Here is a 20931-nt window from a genome sequence, read left to right on the forward strand (position 1 = left end):
AGGCATGTGTCTGTCAGATATTTACAGACAGACAGTTCTGCTTCACATTTGACAGGAGATGTGCTGGTTGTGTGAATTGGCTGGTTCACACATTCAGCCGATTGTCGACTGGAGGTTGAGCTTGGGTCTGGTCAGTGTTTCCAGGTGTACCAACCCTTTGGATATGAGATGACTGTTTAAGACTAGACAAAAAATATTCCAGGAGTCATTGGCTAGAGTTTGGGACTAGAACCTAGGAGATCTGGTTCAATGTGGTGTAGGACCTGGGAAACTGAGGTTCAAATCCCCGCTCTGCCATGGAAGTTTGCTTGATGAACTTGGGCCTATCACACACTCCCAGGCTATCCTACATCACAGGGTTGTTGTGAAGAGGAGAGGAAAAGAACATAAGGTGCTTTGCATCCTCATTAGGGAGAAAGGGGAAGTATAAATAAATAAACCTGAGTTCAAATCTTCCGCAGTGTGTGACTGTGGGACAGTCACTGTATGAAGGGTGGGATAGTGACTGTGTGTACCACTGTGCTCCATGGTGGTGCAGGAGCGAGAAGGTGTGAAAAAATGGGATCAGAGCAGGGCTTTTTTTCTGGGAGAAGAGGTGGTGGAACTCAGTGGGTTGCCAGCACAGGGGGCAACTCTTGGCGGGAGGTGGTGCCCCTGGTACCACATGTGTGCGTGCATGCTCCCAGGACCAATGATGTCACTTTGGGTCAGCTGGAACAAGGGGGGAGTTTTTAAAAGTTTAAATCACCCTCTGCGAAAATGGTCACATGGCTGGTGGCCCCGCCCCCTGATCTCCAGACAGAGGGGAGTTTAGATTGCCCTCTGCGCCGCTCCAGCAGGGCGGAGGGCAATCTAAACTCCCCTCTGTCTAGAGATCAGGGGGAGGGACCACCAGCCATGTGACCATTTTCAAGAGGTTCCAGAATTCCGTTCCACCGCGTTCCAGCTGAAAAAAAGCCCTGGATCAGAGTAAAGGAACTGTGTGGTTCTAGTGGTTTAGAAACCACAGCATTTCACTTGGGGTTTTTGGATTAGCAGCCTGTAGGCATAGTTGAGTTGGTTACTACTCCTTCATTTCCAATGAAAGAATGTGGCCCAAGACAGGGATTGCTTTTTGCGGTCCCCTAATCTCATACAGCCCCCGCATTTCACACTCTTCCAGTTATATATATATATATATTTAAAAATTAGAATGGAAACGAGTATCACATAACAGAGAATGGCTTTGATATGCTGTTCTCACTGTTGCGAAACCCTGCAAGGTTTTATTCCCCAGGAGCTTCCAAGAGCCCGGAGCTGTGGGAGAAAGTGCTGCTGGGGATTAACCCTTGCTGTGTTGATAAGCTTAATAAGTCTTTCTGTTTTCATAAACAGCGATGTCGTCTACCCAAAAGATACCTCCAGCCCGCACAGTGGTGTTCCAGCAGAAGTTCTCTGCAGAGGAAGGGATTTTGTCGTAAGTATGATCAATCTTTTTGGCAGCTGTTGAAAGCCGCTTGGTTTGGTGAGTCCTGAAAATCTTCTAGCCTGGAAAATTCCTGACATACGATTATATTAGTTATTGGTCATCTGAATTGGGGACAGCATGTTTCTACACATGTTCCTTCCCTGCTCATCTACAGATGATCTTTATTTGATGTAGGCGACCAGACAAGCAGCTGTTTGAATGTACAGTGTCTGACCATTGACCGATTTAGCTCAGCGCTTGGGCACATCAGGGTCTTGTAGAAGACAAAGGCCTTTTCCATGACATACTGCCTGAGATAACGTTCTTGGGAAGTGCTGGGGATTCAACCTGGGTCCTTCTGCATGCAAACCAGATGCTCTGCCACTGAGCCGTGGCCCTTCCCCAAGCATACCTACAGGTAATAGTCAAAGGTGACCATTCTGTATCTAGAAATGCAAGATTCTGAGCTGGACTACTGGTCCATCTGGCTACATCGTCCTGTCTTCTGGTAGCCAGATGCTTCATGGAGGGTCACAGAAGCAGACAAGAGTCCATCCATTGATGCAAAAATTCCACACTTTGCTGTTGAATCACTAATAATAGTGAACTGGAGGTTATGTACCCTCTGAACCTGGGTCACTCGGAGTGCGCTTAAGAAGACAGTACTAATACAGCTTTATGGCTATTCTATGAAACATACAGACTCAAAACCATAATTGTCTGGAATCCTATCCTAACACACTCACTAGGAAAGATGAGGGTACAGCTTGTTTATGATGCAGCACTTTATCCTGTCTGTAGACTCTAAAACCGGAATACTGTTGTAAATACCTAATTGTCGACTTCGGTTAAACTGTTATTGGTCATGTTGTTGTTAACGTTAATGTTATAATAAATGAAAATAAAGTATTTTTTAAAAAAGAAGACAGTGCCGATTCCCTTTGGGCAGCTGTTCATCAGTGTTGCTTGTTTTTATAAAATGGTCTCCCCTCTCCCCTAGATGTGGAAGTATACTCAGGATCGTTGGGTGGTGCGGAAAGAAGTGGCTGCCATCACAAAAGTAAGTCCTTGGAATTGGCCCTTAGTGTTTTTTTTTTAGAAAGCTAGAACCTTGTTTGACTTAAACACTGGACCCCAAAGTGGGACTTGTCGTGTGCTGCCCGATGGTGTGTGTTAAACCTGATGATCTGACCCCGGGGAATGGATATGGTTCGGGTATTCAGGGGGTGGGGTTTTCTTCAGGACACGTGGACCTCTCTCTTCTGCTTTGGTCTTCACAAATATTCTGGGAGGACCATAATCAACTGGAGATTCAAACCAAGCTTTTCCTGTTCAGCTAACACGCTAACCACGGCACCCAAATGCTTGTCAGTCCCCTCGTCTTCTAGGAGCATGAATTCACCTGTCCCAGCTTTCTTTTTTTTAAAAAAAATTTTTTATTGGTGAGTACATAAAATATTATTCAATACACAAATTCCCCATCTTATCTAAATTATATCAGCGCCCCCCTTCCTCCCCTCCTTATTGACTTCCAACAGCTTTCCAACCCCTAACCCATCTTATTACTCAAATTACTCTTAACTATAATTTTTCTAAATCTTATATATATTATATCACTTATTCTAAGCATATTCAAATTCTTCTATATCTCCAATTTTCTAATATATCAATCTACGTTTCACTGTTTAAACTATCTATTTCTAATACAATCTCCTTATTACTAATATTAGCTTAGATTAATTAATAACTAAGTTTCCCCATTAATGGTAAAGTTACTTCTCTCTCCCCTTTATAAAGTCACATATTAATAATTCTCAAACTGCCACAGTCCTACCTGTCCCAGCATTCAGGAAGAAAGATTAGAAACAAATTTATCTCCAAAGAACATTTGCAAATGTAATTGTATTATTTATTTATTTGTTGGGTTTGTTAAAATCTGCTCTCCCTGGAAACAGGCTCAGAGCGGATTGCAACATGAATAAACAAATTACAATAAAAACAGCATTAAAATCATAAAATACAGTAGCAATACATTTGGGCGGCAACCCAAGTTGCTCAACCCCCATCCAAAAACATTCCATGAGTTTCTCTCTCTCTCTCTCTCTCTCTCTCTCTGTGGCTAGTTAATTTGCCATCTAGTCCCCCCACCCAACCAAATACCTGAAGAATAAACCTGTTTTCCTTCTGCTGTTCATATATATATGGGTTTGGTGCTTTAAGCTTTCAGCTGTGTTGCTCTAATGGGGCACAGAGACATGATCTGGCAGGTTCATGCAGCTGTTGCCAGGCATGAGATGTGATTTTGCCTTTTTGTAAAGCTGGTCTCTTTCCCAGTCACACCCATTTGCTCTGTGCAGCTGCCAAGCGCCTGAAAAGTTTCGCCTCTCCATCCCAATTATTTATATGTAACTTGTTTTTCCAGCTTGGCCCGGAAGATGTGAAAGATTTCTTGGAGCACATGTCTGTCCTCCGAATAAATAAAGGCTGGGAATTCATGCTCCCCTATGATGAGGATTTCGTCAAGAAGCATCCCGACGTGGTCCAGAGGCAGCAGATGCTCTGGATGGGCATTCAGGCCAAGTAAATAATTTGCCTTCCCTTTGGGGTGGGGTAGAATGGAGAGGAAGAAAAATTAGCTACTCTGTTGCATGTTCATATCACAGCTGCATCAACTTAAAGAGGCCTGTTGTGGGTAGCTAAGAGTGGATGAAAGTGTGTCTCATGAGGTGTAATAAACTTGTGGGACTCGCTGCTGGATGTAGCAATGGCTGCTAGATGGCTGGCTTTCCGAGGGAATTAAATTCATGGAGGAGAGGTATGTCCATGGCTGTTGGCCACAGTGGCTAAATGGAACTTCCATGTTCCAAGGCAGTATATCTCTGAATACTGCTTTCTGGGGAGCAGCAGATTATGGGAGAGCTGTGTCAGGGTGACCTGTGGAGAGTGCCATGTATGTTCGTGAGTGGTAGAGCGTCTGCTTTGCATGCAGACGGTCAGAGGCTCAATCTCCAGTTGAAAGGACTGGGCAGTAGGTGATGTGAAAGACCTCTGCCTGAAACCCTGGAGAGTGGCTGGCAGTCTGACTAGACCGTGGGGACCTTGATGGACCGATGGTCTGATTCAGTATAAGGCAGCTTCAGGTGTGCCCTGGGAATGGAGGTGGCTCCCAGCTGGGCCCAAAAACTTTATAATAGCGGGCATGCTTGTTAATCCAGTTTTGGAAGCCACAGTCCTTTGGATTTTTGACTCTGGCCTAAGCAGCAACACCCTGTATACTCACGTGGCAAAAACAGCGCTGCTCATCTTTATACAAAATCAAAAAGAGTCCAGTAGCACCTTTAAGACTAACCAACTTTATTGTAGCATAAGCTTTCGAGAATCACAGTTCTCTTCGTCAGATGCATGGCCATATACCATGCCATCTTTATACAGCATCTTCAGAATTTGTAAAATGGAAAACATTATCAGGATACCTGCTGCTGAACAGTCAAAGGATTATCTTTAGGCAGGGAGTGGGGGAGAACAGCAAGCCCCTTGATGAGAAGTGTTGGCATCCAGGCAAAACACTTGTTTGTTGAAGTGAAGTGAAACTTGAAAAGTTTTGGTCGCCTCAGTGGTTTGCAGAACCTGCATGGAAACCCTTGATTTATGTTCATATGAAAAAATTAAACATCTCCATTTTCTCATGTTCTGGCACTCAAGGCAAGTGTTTTCAGTTAGGTCATGTTACTACTTTTTTTCACCATAGATTGATTGAGCCATCTGCAAAATTTTGTGTGTGCATGTGTGTGTACATGTGCTGTCAGGTTGCAGTTGACTTACAGCGAATCCAGCAAAGGCCTTTCAAGGCAAGAGAGAAGCAGAGATGGTTTGCTGTTGCCTGCCTCTGCAAAGTCTTCCTTGGTAGTCGCCCATCAAAGTACCGAACCTGCCCAGCTTCTGAGATCTGACAAGATCATGCCATCTTTCCTCCATCTGCACAATTGGGGGTCTCATATTTGAAATAAACACAAGCGTCTCCATTTGTTTTTTTTCCCTTCCACCACTTCAGGTTAGAGAAAGTATTCAACTTGCCAAGAGATCACATGGTACCAAAGAAACAAGCAACGCATACTGGTAAGCCATGAAAGATACTCCTCAAGGGCAAGTCACTAGAAGTAGTAGGTCACGCTGCTCTGGAGATAGATGTAGGCAAATTGGGGATCAGGTTCAGAGGATAATAATAATAACTGGGCTTATATACCACTCTTTTAGACAGATTAGTGCTCCACTAAGAGAGGTGAACAAAGTCAGTGTTGTTCTTATCCTCACAATACAGCTGGGACACTGGGGCTGAGAGGAATGGCTTACCCAAGGACCACTTAAGCTCATGGCAGCAGTGGGATTCTAACCAGCAGAGTGCCGATTTGCAGTCCAACCACTCAACCGCTATGCTACAGCAGCTGTTGTGAGCTGGAGTCTGGAAACTGGTTTTCCTGTGATTCCCTTGTAGTGTTCTGATTTGATAGTAGTTGTGCTGGTATCATGGATGCCTACTGGACAGTACTAGGGACATCACCAATCATTCCCTCCCCCCCCCACCCCTTTCCAGGTTCCTGGTGCTATTTTGTAAGGTTATTTAAAGCCTGAGTTCTTTAAAAGGTTGGAGTATCTTCATCATGAGGCAAGGCTGAAGTGTCTGGAATGTCCTAATTCAGGAAAGAAAATGATTAAGGGAGGACACGATAGAGGTATATAAAATTTGAATGGGATGTAGAAAGTGATTTTTCTCCATTTCCCATAATACTAGAACTTGGGCACCCAATGAAGTTGATGGGCGATAGGTTCAGGACAGACGCAAGGAAGAGCTTCTTTATTCACTGGGTGTTCCAACTGTGGAATTCACTCACAGTGCAGGTAATGATGGCCACAAGCATAGATGGTTTTAAAAGGGGGTTAGACACGTTCATGGAAGAGAGGTCTATCGATGGCTACTAGCCATGGTGAGTAAAGGGAATTGTCACAATCCCTGAAAGCTAGTGCTGGGAAGCAGTAGCAAGGGGAGGCCTAGGTCTCTGTACCCTGTTTGGCCCAACTGGCTGGCTGCTGTTGCTGGACTAGACGGACCCTTGGTCTGATGCGGCAGGGCTTCTCCCTCATTTAGTGTGCTTTTCCCACTCCAAATACCAAAATATCTTTCTTATTGAGTATATTGTTTTGCTTCCTTCCTCCATGGAGTGGAGGTTCTCTCCCCAAATTTATCTTTACCACAGCCCTGTGGGGTAAATGAGGCTGAGGGAATGTGATTGGCCAAAGATTGCCTGCCGAGTTTTGTAGGAGGATGGGGACTCAAACCTGGGTCTCAGGTTCTAGTCCAATGCTCAGTCTGCTACCCTGCACTGGCTTTGGGAAACAAGCGAGTTTGACCATGATAGGCAAAAGGAGAGACCTTTCCAAAAAATGAGCCCGAAGAAAGTTGACTAATGGCAGGGAAGTTTTTTGGGAAGGGACCAGTTCATAAAAATCCAAAAACTGAAAACCTTGGAAAAGTACAGGAGGAGTGTAGTGGTGCTGTACCTCCATTAGTGGATATACTGTCCCAGGTCCCTCTGAGATAGAATGAATCTCCAGGTGTTTTGTTTTTGTTTCTCTAGCTGCCCCCTTAATGGTTTCTGGGGAGCAAAGGGTCAACTTGGCGAAGGCAAAAGTCAAACAGAGCTACAGCCAGTTGGAGCAAGACTTGCAGAAGCGGAAGGCAGAGACCCAGGCCAACGAGGCCGTGTTCCCAGCGGGTGTTCCCGGTATCCGGATCAAGGAGGAGCCAGTGAGCGACGAGGAGGCCATGGACACATCCATCTGTGACGGCCTCAACAATGGGCTGTCCAACGGCATCCATTCGGAGGAGAACTCAGTGGACTCCTTGAATGGCCACTTGGGGGGCCAGGAAAGAATCATAGAAGAACTTAGGGCCTTTGTGATGGCAACATTTAAGAAACAGTTTGTTCTTACCCTACGGGAGCTCAAACGGTTATTTAATCTGCATGTGGCCAGCCTGCCTCCTGGGAATCTCTTGTTCAGCGGCATTTCAGACAAAATGTTGCAGGACGTGGTGTTGGACGTGGGCTGCAAACAAATAACGGTGCCTGTGAGTATGCTGTTCTTTTTATTATTATTGTCCATTAGCTTGGTGGCTGGCCGCAAGTAGTGTGGAAAGGAGTGGCTGCGGTGCTGTGATGCCACAGCAGGCCTGTTGTAAGAAGCGGTGATGTCTCAGAAGGGGGTGAGACTGCCTTGCGCTTGGCCGCTACAAAGGGCCAGAAATTACGTCCTAAAAGCAGGACTTTGAATGTCAACTTGTGGCTTCACTATTTAGCAAAAATACTGTTTGCGTCCCAGGGGAGGGGTGTGTGCCACTTTGTGGCTGCAAGTTGGTTGCAGAGCCTTTTATGAAAGTCAGCAGATGTGCCTGACACATGCAAACAACTAACCCTAGTTGTACAAAAAGCTGTGGCACTAATGGATCCTTTCCCCCCTTCCTAGTTGTGTGTGTGTGTGTGTTTTTAATCCTACTGTATCTTGAAGGCCAGGGCAAGCCTGCTATAAACCAGCTTATACATATACATTCTTCAAACACCAGAAACCTGTTAACAACTGTACACTAACTATTTAAAATTAGCCTCTAAAATCAGTCTAAAGGGGATGGGTTTTGCAGCATTTCTTAAGAACGTTCCTGGCAGCATGCACTGGTGACCTGATGCAGAAGAGCACAGTAGGACTCCTGTAGGCTGAACAGTTGAGTAGAAGAGGAATTTCTGATGTGATGGTTAGAGCGTTGGACTAGGATGAGGAAGACGGTAGTTCAAATCTCTGCTTGCCATGGAGCTTGATGGGTGACCCATAGGCCAGACAGGTACTCTCAGCCTAACCTACTTCACGGGGCTGTTTTGAGGAAAAGAGGAGAACCACATACATCTTCCTGAGCTTTGGGGAAGGCCTGGGTTAATCTAATTAACATGGAGCTTCACGTGCTGCAATCCCACTGCTGCCACCTTATCCCACCCTTGACTCAGCATAGTGGACATTATCATTACCACCTCCATTTTCTGCTTGCGAAGCCCCTGTGGGATAGATTATGTACATACATGCTGTCAAATCACAATGGATTTAGGACCGCCCCAGCAAGAGGCTTTCAAGGCAAGGGAGAAGCAGAGGTGGTTTGCCGTTGCCTTCCTTTGCAGTCATTCTTGGTGATCCCCCACCCAAGTAGTGACTCTGCTTAGCTTCTCTAATCTGATGAGGCTGGGCTATATCATGCCGCCTTCCCTTCTGCAATGTGATGTAGACTAACTAGGTTGAGAGAAAATGACTGGTCCGGTGTCACCAAGTGAGGTTGCAGGCCCAGTGGGGACTTGATCCTTGATCTTTCTGGTTCTTGCCTGTCCCTTGCCTACTCCACCCAGGCTTTGTTAGGGATAGGGGAGTATACATCGTTTGACTTGGGGTAAGGCAGCTTCATGTGCTGGATTTAACTCTTTCTCTCCAAACAGAAAGGCAGGACATTGATGGATGCTGAAGAGATGCCAATTTGACTCCTTTTCTATCTGCTGTATGGATGTGCTGTTAGAGTGCAGGTCTTTGCATAATGCCTGCACTTTAGAAAAATGGTACTCACAAACTTGCCTTCCCTCTTCCCTTCTGTCGCCATGTGTTCTCCCCCCCCCCCCCCCGGCATTCTCTTAAAATGCATCTTTTTTTAATCTAAAAGCCTAGAACTATTTTCAAAAGGAACCAGCTTTCTCAGGATGTCTTGATTCAGTTCCCAATACACACTTGATTGCGTCGCTATTGCAAAATCTGCAGGACTAGGCTGCCAGGTTCCTGTTGCCGTTTTGCTTTGGCCTCTGCCTGGGCAGCAAACCGGCATGCAGTTAACTGGAACAGAGCAGGCGCTGCCACGGAAGGGCTGCAGTTTTGTCCGCGGCAGTAATTTTGAAGAGTCAAAGCCAAAAGGAAAGAAAGAAAAACAGCCATGACTCAAAGGCGGTGGCATGTCAGAAGGGAGTGACTCTTTTGGCCAGGCTTGTGTGCCATGGCTTTGCAGGGTGGGTCTTTTCAGCTAGAAAAGTGGTTGCTCCTCAGAACTATGGCTGTGTAGTGGAAGGAGCCACAGCTAAGCAGTAGAGCACCTGCATGGTACCTAAAAAGTCCTAAATTCAATGTGCAGCATCTCCTGTTTTTTTTTTTTAATTTGCAATTTTATTTATTTTTTCCAGAAAAAAAGCTTTCTAATATAACAACAATCAAACAGATCAACCAATTTATTTTCTATAACTAACAATTTCAACTTTATGCTTTAAGTGATAAATAGCTATGTAAAATAGACAAACATGGTAAAGAACTTAATATGAACTAACAATACTCCAAGTTGATAACATTTGCTAAATAGTGACTTCAAAAGGATGTTAATGCTTTAAAATAATCCACGTTTAAACCTGTTGGGTTTGTTGATTCATTGTCTGTGAGAAATTCAAGGACAGGTAGCCATTGACTGAAAAAGTTCTCATTTTTTTTGATGTTTCAAGTTGTGTGATATAGTTGGCTAGCTTTTCCAAAATGAAATACTCCCATAGTTGACTTTGCCATATCGTAGTTGATGGTGGGTTGTTTGATTTCCAGTTAGAGGCTATAACGGTTTTGGCTATGGACAGTAGTATCATAATAAGATTTTTCCTGATCTTTGGAATTGTTGGGTCATTCCTTTCAGGAGTCATTGTTACTTCATATCCTGTAATGCTTTTAATAGCCTTCGTTACTGATTTCCAGAAAGTTTGTATGTGCCTGCACTCCCACCAGCAGTGCATAAAACTACCTATTTCCCCACAGTTTTTCCAACATTTGGGAGAATTTGCATGGTTTATATGGTGTATTTTGAGGAGTCAGTAGGGTTGCCAGCCTCCAGGTAGTTACAAAACTCAGAGGCACCCCCACTACTAGAAACTATAAACGTCAAGTAGAAAGCTACACGTGAGGTGCAGAAACAATAATTATTGTAATGAGTCACAATAACAAAAGGCACAGTGGCAATAGTTACATACAAATCAAATATAGTCACACAAGTAAACAATGCCGGAGTGTAGCCTCACTCCGCTGCAGTCAAGTATAATAAAAGAACGCCCCACAAGTCCAAACCACCTTGGTTAGGCAATAGTTAAAGCCAATTGAAGTCAAAAAGAAGTAAACGCCGTGGGTTCGTAGGACCGGGGCTGAAGGCGCCTGTGTGGCACACCGGAGAATCCGTCCAACAAACAGGGCCGGCAAATGCTACCTGTTGTTTCGTGGATTCACTTCCTCCAGGACGGTTATCTGCGGCTTCCAATAAACAAAAAAGTTTCTACAGTGAAAAGATCACAATCACATTAGTCCAAGAGAAAAAAGCTTCAGTCAACAAGTTAATCAAACGGCTGCTAAGGTCTTACACACCGGCATTGTTTACTTGTGTGACTATATTTGATTTGTATGTAACTATTGCCACTGTGCCTTTTGTCATTGTGACTCATTACAATAATTATTGTTTCTGCACCTCACGTGTAGCTTTCTACTTGATGTTTATAGCCTCCAGGTAGTGGCTGGAGATCTCCTGGAATTACAACTGGTCTTCAGGCCACAAAGATCAGTTCACCTGGAGAAAATGGCTCCTTTGGGGGGTGGGCTCTATGGAATTATGCCATTCCAAGATCCTTTCCCTCCCCAAACCCCGCTTTCTCCAGGTGCTGGAGCTGGCAACCCTAGGAGTCAGGTACCAGTGAGTTAAGATTTTTATCGTTTGCAACTTATCTTTAAGGATCTTCAGCATCTCCAGTTAAGATTTGGCAGTAAGTGATGTGATGAGAAAAACCTCTGTGATAGAGCCTGGAGAGTTGCTTCCAGTCTGAGTAGACAATACTGACTTTTGACGGGCCAAGGGTCTGATTCAGTATAGTGCAGCTGCATATGTTTCCCATAGTTCTTTGGCCCTTCTGTGCTTACAGAAGCACATTTTAGCCAGGGTTAAGTTACTAAAATGAGGCTATAGCTAACCAAGGTTTATCTTATCCTTCCTTCAAGGAGGGTCTCTACTTTGCCATTTTATTTTCACAACCACCTTGTCAAGTAAGCTAAGCTGAGAGAGGATGAGTGGCTAGAAATCCACAGAGATGCTGCGCAGCTACGTTGAACTTGGGTCTTCCCCAGTTTTGGTCCAACCCCTTCACTCACCCTGGTTTACAATAGTTAAGAGTTTTGCGTCTTAATTGGAGAATGTCCAAAAAAGGGGAAGCATTGGATATTTTGGTAGGTGAAATATAAATAGTTCAAGTGGTGAAAGAGAGGATCTGGCTGTTCCTTGAGAGAGACAGAAGCATTGCAGTGACTGTGCTGGCAAAACTCGTGGTGAACGGAGTTTGTTTAGAGATACTAAAACTAAACCCTCCCAAAAGACTGTAAAACTGTGCTTTTACACCCAAACATGTGAGGGCTCTGTTCAGCATTTGGTCCGACAGTCAGTCTCTGTTTTTACCAGCTCCCAGTTAATGGCGAATGCATGACTGTTGCCGTTGCCATGAAAGCACTTCAAAAATATTTTGAAGAACCAAACCGCTCTGCTGGCTCAGAGAGATGGTGCAAGGTAGCCTGTCTCAGTGCAGCTGAATAGGAAATATTGGTGTTGAGCAGAGAGCAGAGCATCTGGAGGAACGCAGCATTCTTTCCCCCTTTGGTTTTAACCTTTATGGCTGTGTAGATTCCTGGTTGCAAATGGATTGCTAGGAGTTTAGGTGTGGGAGAGCTTGAATCTCCTGGGTTAAGTCTGGCCGAAAAGCAGGATAAAAAAACCCAAGTTTGCTCCTTAAACCCAAGTTTGCTCCTTAAAGCTGCCTCCCAGCAATAAAAACATAATACCAAAAAATAACCTGCAAAATGTTTATTCGGTAGGAGGCTCTTGGACGATGGAAGGTTTCTGGCCTCATTCCTGCTTTCCCTGGGATGTCCTTATTTAATGATGGAAGGTGGAAGGAAAGGAGTTCTCTGTCATGCTTGGATCCTGCTCCAGCAGAGGGGTGCCAGGCTGTGGCTTACTGTCTCCCCAGCTGTCCCATTGATAGGTTTAGACCTGTGTGATGCACTAGTTAGAGTGCGGGACTAGGATTTGGGAGATCCAGGTTTGAATCACCAGTTTGCCAGGGAAGATTGCTCATTGATCTTGGGGCAGTATCTCCCAGCCCAACCTACCTCACAGGGCGGTTGTCGTGAAAATAAAGTGGAGGTGGGGAGAACAACGTTGTATACTACTTTAGGTCGCCATTGAGGGGAGGTAGGCAGAGTATAAATGCAAAAACGCATCTGGAACGTGGCTAATGAGCTGCTGGGCTTAAACTTTGACAACCTTTTAAAATGCAAAAACGAGGCTGAATCCACATGTACCGGCATAGCGCTATACTGTCAGAATGCCAGCATCTTCCTGGCACGATTTCTGATGTCATTGCGCCACGAGAGCGGCATCATGGTGTGATGATGTCAGAAATCACGCTAGGGAGACGCTGGCATTCTGACAGTTTAGCATTATGCCGGTACGTGTGGATTCAGCACGAGTTAGGGCATGCAACTTTGCATCTGTGACTAGTAAGTTGAAAGCAGACTGCATCAGTACTTTGAGAACAATTTTGGACTCTCCGAAGCAGATTTTCTCCATATGTTTCCATAGGGGGCTGACTAAATCAGGTGGCAGGGAGGGGGCTATCTTGGGTTTTATTGTGTTGGTTTTAAATTGGAGAATTTTAACTTTGACTTGTAAGCTCCCTTGAGCCATAAAGAAAGGTGGAAGATAAGTATCATACAAATAAATGGAGTGAGCCACAGTCCTGAAGAATGCTAGTTCCAATCTCATTTCTGCTACAGACTTCCTAAGAGGTTTTAGATGAGCAGGGGTGTAAAACAGAAAATGTTTAAGCCATAACAATTCACTTTACTGTAAAGGATTTCTGATGTTTGGAAATCTGGTTACCGTTGCATTCCAGGCTGTTAATGACTGTACATGTGATGGATTTTGGAGCACATGAACACTAATTTTTTGTAAAATCAATAGAAGAGCTGATAATATATAAAAAGATGCATGTAGAACTGAGCTTGTGAAACTGAAACATTCACATTTTTGCTAGTTTAAACAGTTGCTTTGTAAAAGGAAACAACCTCCATGTCCTGTAATGTATGGATAATACTGGCCTATCTCAGTATTATCTCAGGAGTTTGAATGAGGAATAGCTGCACCAAAGTTGTTGTTGATAAGGAGATCTCTTCTTGAGGGAATAACAGATGAAAATTTCATCTGCATTATATCAAACTTGGTATTGTTATTTGTGGATTAAGTACATACTGTCCGATTGTAAGGATTTTGTACAAATCCTGCTTTGGTTGATGCACTTAAAAAAAAATGAAAGCCAATAATTCTGACTGGTGCAACCTGTCTTCAGTTTCCCCCCCAGACTCCCGCGTTACCAGATGAACAGAAGGTCTTTGCACTTTGGGAAGCGGGTGATATGCATGATCAGGTGAGCTGATAACCAGAACTGTTCTTCCAGTACAGCAATGCCTGGCACTGCCATTTTGCAAAAAAAAATAAAGAAGGTACATGCTGATTTGGATCTTTTAAATCTGTTCCACTAGCGGTGCCTCTGCTAGCAGCATGGATCCAAGGGATCTAACTGATTGTTAGTGGTGTTCTTCATTAATTCTTTCCTCACGTTTATATACTGCCTTCCTCCAAGGAGCTTGGGATGGGTTGAGTGTACCTGGCTGCATCCATTGAGAGAATGATGCCCCCTCTGTTGGCCTTCCTGGGACCAGAGGGAGGGAGGCAGAGACTGCAAGTCCTCTTTTTTCCACCTGGCTTTCACCAAAAGACCTTTGGCTGTTCCTGTCCGTTCCCCGAACTGTCACTTTTCAGAGCTTTCCCACCTGATCATTGTATAACCATGATACCGACTTGTTCAAAAACAGGGCTCAACTATTCCTGTGGGTTTCCCCCCCCCTTGCTGTTTCCTGAACTGTGATGTAGCAGTGTTACTTTAAGCTCTACACTGTCTTGAGTGAAGTGATAGATGGTATATAAATATGCTAAATGAATGGACTGAAGGCTTTGTCTGTTTCTTCTCAACCCTAAGAGGTTGAAATAGGTTCACATAGAACCAGTTGTGGGTTTTTTATGTTCTCTTTGCCACCTGTAGCCTGACAAAGTTTCTTAATTAAACTGATCTTGTTGCTCTGGGCGCTGGTAAATACAGGGTTATTTAAGAACTGCAGTCTGGTGTGTTGGATTATGGCAGGCGGTGGATTAAAGACAAGGAAGCCTCCTGAGCTTTTTAAATGGGCAATTCCCTAGCCATGTGCTTCATGAGGAATAAATACCAAAATCCTAAAGTAGCCTACAGAAGAGGCTCAGTCATGGCTCTGTGTGCCTTCCCTCTGACGAGCTTTTGCTGACCAGGGTGGTAGAAGGGTCCCAGGGCAGATGGGATGACCAGCTTTTTGTAAAGGTGGATTTAATGAGACTTGGATTCCACCTTTTTTCCTTCATTGGACTTGGCATATACAGCTTCCCATCTGGGCATGGAACATAAGAGCAACCCCGCTGGGTTAGACCAGTGGTTAATCTAGAGCAGCCTTTTGTTTCCCCAAGTGGCCAGACCTGGGCATATAGCTTAGAGCTTCCCCTGGTATATGCCTCCAGAAATAGAGGTTCTGTGAGGCTGTCATGGCTAATCGCCATTGATGGGAAGCTCTTCCATGAGCACATCTACTCTCCTTTTAAGTTTCTGACCAGTTTAGCATTGGGACGGAGTGCTGTAGGATGTAGTCTGATGAACTATTTGGACCATGCATGCTGACACTCCTTTCACCAGTTTCCTGTTCTTTCCAATAAATAGAACATGGTACCCTGTGATTAGGACTTCATAGCAGGAAGTGGCAAGCATGTTAGCTTCAGCACGCCACGAGGCTCTCCATTTTGGCTGCCAGAGGCCAAAGGATCTATTGCTGCACAAGGGTTTAAGACGTGGGCTCTAGTCTGCAAAAGTGGGTGCCAGAAAAAACCTCATGGTTCCTTTTCATGCACCTCAGTGGCCCACTTAGATTTGTAGCACACATTGGTTTCTTTATACATCAGTGACTTTCCGAGGATGATCAGATGGAACAGAGGCTCTTGCAGAGAGATGGAGCATACTCCTCTCAGGGCTGGTGTCTTTGGGGTTTATGCTCTGTAAAAATAGGCTTCTAGCATGTAAGAATGAAGAGTAATGTCCAGACAACTGGACAAAAATGGTCTTAAATGAATGCACCGTCCAGTTATTCTGCCCCCTATCTCAGTCCTTTAATTTGTTCAATGGGTTAACCTCCAAAAGACAGAAAGAGATTTAAGTAATAGGCTGTGAGATGCTTTGAACAGAAATGCCAAATTTGTCCTCACGCTCCCTATCATATCTGGTGGGAATGCCCAGTTATTCAAGTCTTTTGGAGGGAAATTTATGAGGAGACTATAAAGATTGTTAAGGTTTCTTTTCCTTATAATGTTAAAGTGATGTTATTTGATATTTGGAATGATTGTAGGTTGACAAAAGAAAAATACAACTTTGATTTCAATATTGTTGGCAGCTGCAAGGTTATTAATAGCTAAACATTGGAAATCGGATACACCACCTACGAAGATGCAATGGTACAATAAAATATGGGAGATGTATGTAATGAGTAGAATAACCAACAATTCCTTTTTGAGGAAAATGTGATAAATATGTGGAAAGCTAGTCATGAAGAGGAGTGGAATATGGTATTAGAATATCTAAAGTGTATTAATATTATCCCAAATAGGAAGGATTGCAATGTGTTTTTGAATTAATTCGAACTTAAAAATTTGTTATTTCCCCTTTGTTTTTGTTTGTTTGTTTTTTAGTTTTTAAGATATTATGGGTATTGGAGTATTGTGTGTTTTGTTTTTGTCAAAAAAAATTTTAAAAATTGTCCTCACACCAGTACTAGCCTGCAAGTTCAAGGATAATTGGAAAGAATTTGAGCAAAGCAGCCTAGCCAGGAAAAAACTATGACATCCTGGTAACAGACGGGCTGGCCTTTACATCTGTGCCTACGTTGCCACTCACACATTTCATGATTTTGCTTCTGCTGGTTCATCTTGCACACCAAGTTGAATTTTGCTTCTCCCTCTCTCAAAGCATCGGCAGATCTTGCTTGAAGTTTTCTCCAAAAACTACCGCGTACGTAGGAACATCATCCAGAGTCGGCTGGCCCGGGAATTTGGCGAGGATATAGATAAGCAGGAAGTGGATAAAGTGTTGAAGGTAAATCTGGCATGTAGTTCCTTCTCAAAACAGAAATGCAAAGGTCCCATTGAAGGGTGTTCATTTTTTCCCCCAGAAGTCATTCCCATTTGTGAAATATTTTTGCCCCACTTTATTCAAAAGATCCCCCACCATGTCTTAAAATAACAAAGATGAAAACAATCAGAGAGGTGAAACAATAAAATAGTGCCAGAATCCCCCATATTAAATAATAATCCAGTCATATCTTGCAGCTCCAGTAATCCACATAAGTAACCCAGATGGAAAGCTTGGTGAAAAGGAGTGCTTTTTACAGACTTCCATGAAGGCTGATGCTTAGGAATCCTCCTATGGAGGAAATTCCATGGTTGTGCTGCCCCCACCAAGGAGGTCTTTTTGTCTGTGCGAACAACTACCAATACTTCAATGGTTATGCTGTTGTGTTAAATGGTGCTTCTTCGGATGGTTCAAGCATATGGAGATACTGAGGGTTTAAAATTAGTCACTATTCTTTCCTCCTGTACAGGGAGGCAGAAGGGAAAGAAGGTGTCAGGGAGAGGAGGCGAGTGATGATAAAAGAGGACAGAATGCCTGTGTCTGGTTGCTTTGAATGTGACAGCACAACAAAAGACAGACTCTGCGTGGAGTCCAAAACTAAAAAGATTGTTTTTGTTGGGTTTTAATAATAGCGTTTAGAAATTAGCGTGCACATGTTGGTGTGCTTATGGCACATCATGCACTTTGTTGGATTAGTTTGCTTAAGGAGCTTCCCAAGGGTGTTGCCTTCTCGGCTTTGAATCCAATGCCCCAATTTGCAGTACATAACTGATTGAAGCAGAGCTTCACCCTGGGGCATGGGAATAACGTTCAACAAAGATGAACGTTCAGATAAGTTTGGGCCAATTAAGCAAGCCACTGACCCAAAGCCGCCTGTGATCTTGAAGTCCCTGGCAAGTTATGAAGTTGGCTGTTTCTCAATAACAGTAAGAGTGCCCTGCACAATTAGACCCATGGGGCATCTAGATCTATATATCCTGCCTCATGCAGTAGCCAAGGCTTTTCCCCCTTTGATTTTGGCTCCTAGGGCCAGTATTCTGAGGCTGTGTCTGAACGTGGAGGTTCCCTTTAGTTATTTTGGCTGGTAACCATTGACACCACCTCTCCCATGAATCTGTTTCCAGTCCCCTTTTAAAGCCCTCCGGGCCATTGCTGTTTGCTGGCAATGAATTGCATAAGAAGCATTTCCTTTTGTTTGTTCTGAATCCATTGCCCACCAATGTCATTGGGTGCCTATAAGAGACAAAGAACTCACTATTCATTCTCAGCTCCATATAATTTTTACACTTATGTTCCAACCATCCCAACAAGAAGGAAGAGGCTGGCCTAGAGACAGCCCAGCCCAGATAGCTGGGTATGATTTTTTTTTACTGCCATGTGTTCTCTCTGTAAATCTTCATTCAGTCTACTAATTAGTTAATTGGACCTATTAGAGGGTTTGCACTTTGGTCTGGAAATTACTCTTCCCACTATAGTTGGCTTTAAGATGCTGTTTTGAGTTTTCAGTAGGAGGTGGTAGAGAACACCTGCTGGCATTCTCACCGGAAACGTAGCTGCAGCCTAGAGGCTATCTTGTATTCTTAATGCTGTAGAGCATCGACTCACCTGGGTTGTGTTTTTTCAGCTGTGGGTATCTATCACACAGCTGTCCTGGTTGCTGTGTCTCATTTTGAGTATAGCTACCTTGGAGTCATGCAGATGTCTCTTAAGAAAAGTGCATATAACAAAGTGAGAAAAGTGTCTCTCTCTTTTGCCAAACTATTGATCTAGTATATTTAATATAGCTGCTGCGAATCTTAACCATCTTCACATTTTAGACAGGCTTCATGGTATTTGAGTACCTGTTGTCTTGGTGAAAGGTTCTGTAAAGGATCAAGTGGCCTATCTCCCATTAAATATTTTTATGTACAATATAGATTAGTAGGTTAACTTAGTACTAGTAGTACTAGAAGTTTAATTGTATATGGCCAAAGGCCGTCACAATACAGAGTTAAGAACAGTAAAAGTAGAAATTTATCATACAGACATAAAATACAGTTATTAAATGGCAAAATAAAATACAATTGAAATAGAATCTTAGTAGATCCAATTGTTCAGACCAGTATTAAAATACAGTACGATTATAAGCATCTGAGGTGAGACCAGATAGTTATGAAGAAAATCAATTTTCTGAAGAAACAATCTTGGAGTAGGTTAACTTTAAACAGTGAACATAACTGAACCATTGTATCCATTAGCAACTCATGCCGCTAAACTGAAGCATGCAAATAATCATCTGAAAACGTAACCAGTTATTCCTCTTTTTAAAAGGGATAATAAACTTAAGCCTCATGTCGTTAGGAATATTAACATCTCTGTTAGTTCCTGGCATTCATGTGCACAGGCTACCATTTCCTACCTCTTTGCCTTTTCTTCTGTGACCTTAATTCTACTTATGTGCAATTAGGAACGGAATTATATTGTGTTTTAGGAGGGTTGGTCTGCAGAAGAAGAGCAAGATTCAAGCCCAGTAGCACCATAAAAACTAGCAAAGTTTAAACTTTTGAGAGACACAGCTCCCTTCACCAGATAGTGTGTGGATACAGTGTGGGGGTTTTTTGGTCCTAATTATAACAGGTTTTTCTTGTTTTTCAGGACTGCTGTGTAAGCCAGGGAGGAATGTGGTATCTTAAAGGAACAGTGCAACAACAACCATCGTGACAGTAGGTCAGTTCGACCACTGAAGAAGAAATAGACTGAAAAGCGAGTTGAAGCCCATCCCCTTCGAGTCTTGAGGGAAGAGCCTAATGTACACATGGCCTCGTGGATGTTAGGATGAAATTCTGGAAAGCACCACGTGTCTCCCTTAGGCATGGCATGAAGAACAGGAAGAACTCAATTGGGCTTTCATGCACCACTAGATTGATTTGGGACACTGAATATATTTTGCTTCTCCCTTTCGTTTGATAACAAAAACATTCTACCCCAAATGAGACAGAAGATCGTGGTCTAATGTTTATTTTGTAACTAATGCCAATAAATTGCAAGTTTACATTTACAGATCCTGAATATTTTTCTGCAAATCTCAATATCCTTTTACTCTTGTCCAGTGTCCACCATTCCTGGTGGTAGGTTAGAAAGAACACCCAATTCTTTTGTGGGCAAGAAGCATTGAATGTTATTTATTATTTATTTTATTCGATTTATACCCCGCCCTCCCCACAAATGGGCTCAGGGTGGCTCATGTTGTTTTGGACCAGGTATAATGTTAGGGGGAAAACAAGGGGAGAAATAAGCCTGTAACCAACACACCAGAAAGTAAATCAGCTTGCAGTGCTTGCTTTTAAAGACTTCTGCTTGTTTCACACCTAGGGTTGCTCTTTGGGAAGTGAGAGCAGAAGGGGGGGCGCTTTTCCAGTCTCCCTTTTCCACCCGCTGTTTCACAGTCCGTCGGGTCGCTGCCCAAGTTGGTTATGCGGCCAGGCGAGCACCTTCTCACTGGTAGGCTATGGGCACAGGCGCATGTTGGGCACCAGCGCCCTTGGATTTGCTCCTCTATCTCCCTTCTTCCTCGAGAATCGCTGTACCTGCCCTTTGTGGGGGCCTCTTTAGGACTGGACTCCAGGTCTTAGCATGCCCAGAAAAGGCATCATAGGGAATACTCCCCTCTGCAAGAGACGTTCCACGTTAAGCGTAGACAACAACAGCCTTATTCTGTCATTTTGGTTGGCCCTAATAAAATACCAGCCTTAGACCAAATGCTAGCTCTCCACAAGGCAGCTTCATATGGTCCAAGGATTAACCCCCTAGTTTCTCCCTTTACTAAGGATGACTGTTACAAGATTTAGAAAAAGGTAGAAAGCAAATTCTTCAGGCCTTAGGGTTATGGTCTGATCATACATGCATTGTCTAAGGCAAGTAGGTGGAGACTTCCCTTAAATGGATTGCAAACTGCACACTGTCTGGGAATCTGAATCCAGTCCTATCATCTAATATTTGTTCTTTCATTGCAACCCAGAAAACACCCCAAATCTTCCCAAATGCCAAACAGGAAATAGAGCCCCTCTGCCTGCTGAGAGCAACAGGATTTGTAATACATTTAAGATGCTGCAT

The 20931-nt window shown here is 43.6% G+C and overlaps 1 protein-coding gene across 1 annotated transcript in view; it reads left to right on the forward strand.

Annotated features, from left to right (window-relative positions):
* The window catches only part of POLR3E (RNA polymerase III subunit E), a 33468-nt gene extending 13593 nt beyond the window's left edge, over positions 1-19875 (forward strand). Inside the window, exons 14-21 of the mRNA XM_054992809.1 lie at positions 1375-1456; positions 2448-2507; positions 3870-4027; positions 5499-5563; positions 7081-7571; positions 13930-14007; positions 16678-16803; positions 19474-19875. Of these exons, the coding sequence (XP_054848784.1) occupies positions 1375-1456; positions 2448-2507; positions 3870-4027; positions 5499-5563; positions 7081-7571; positions 13930-14007; positions 16678-16803; positions 19474-19539 (1126 nt within the window). The 3' untranslated portion in view covers positions 19540-19875. The remainder of the gene's footprint in view (positions 1-1374; positions 1457-2447; positions 2508-3869; positions 4028-5498; positions 5564-7080; positions 7572-13929; positions 14008-16677; positions 16804-19473) is intronic.
* The last annotated feature ends 1056 nt before the right edge of the window (positions 19876-20931 follow it).

Source organism: Eublepharis macularius, chromosome 12, assembly GCF_028583425.1.
Source record: "Eublepharis macularius isolate TG4126 chromosome 12, MPM_Emac_v1.0, whole genome shotgun sequence".
NCBI lineage: Eukaryota > Metazoa > Chordata > Lepidosauria > Squamata > Eublepharidae > Eublepharis > Eublepharis macularius.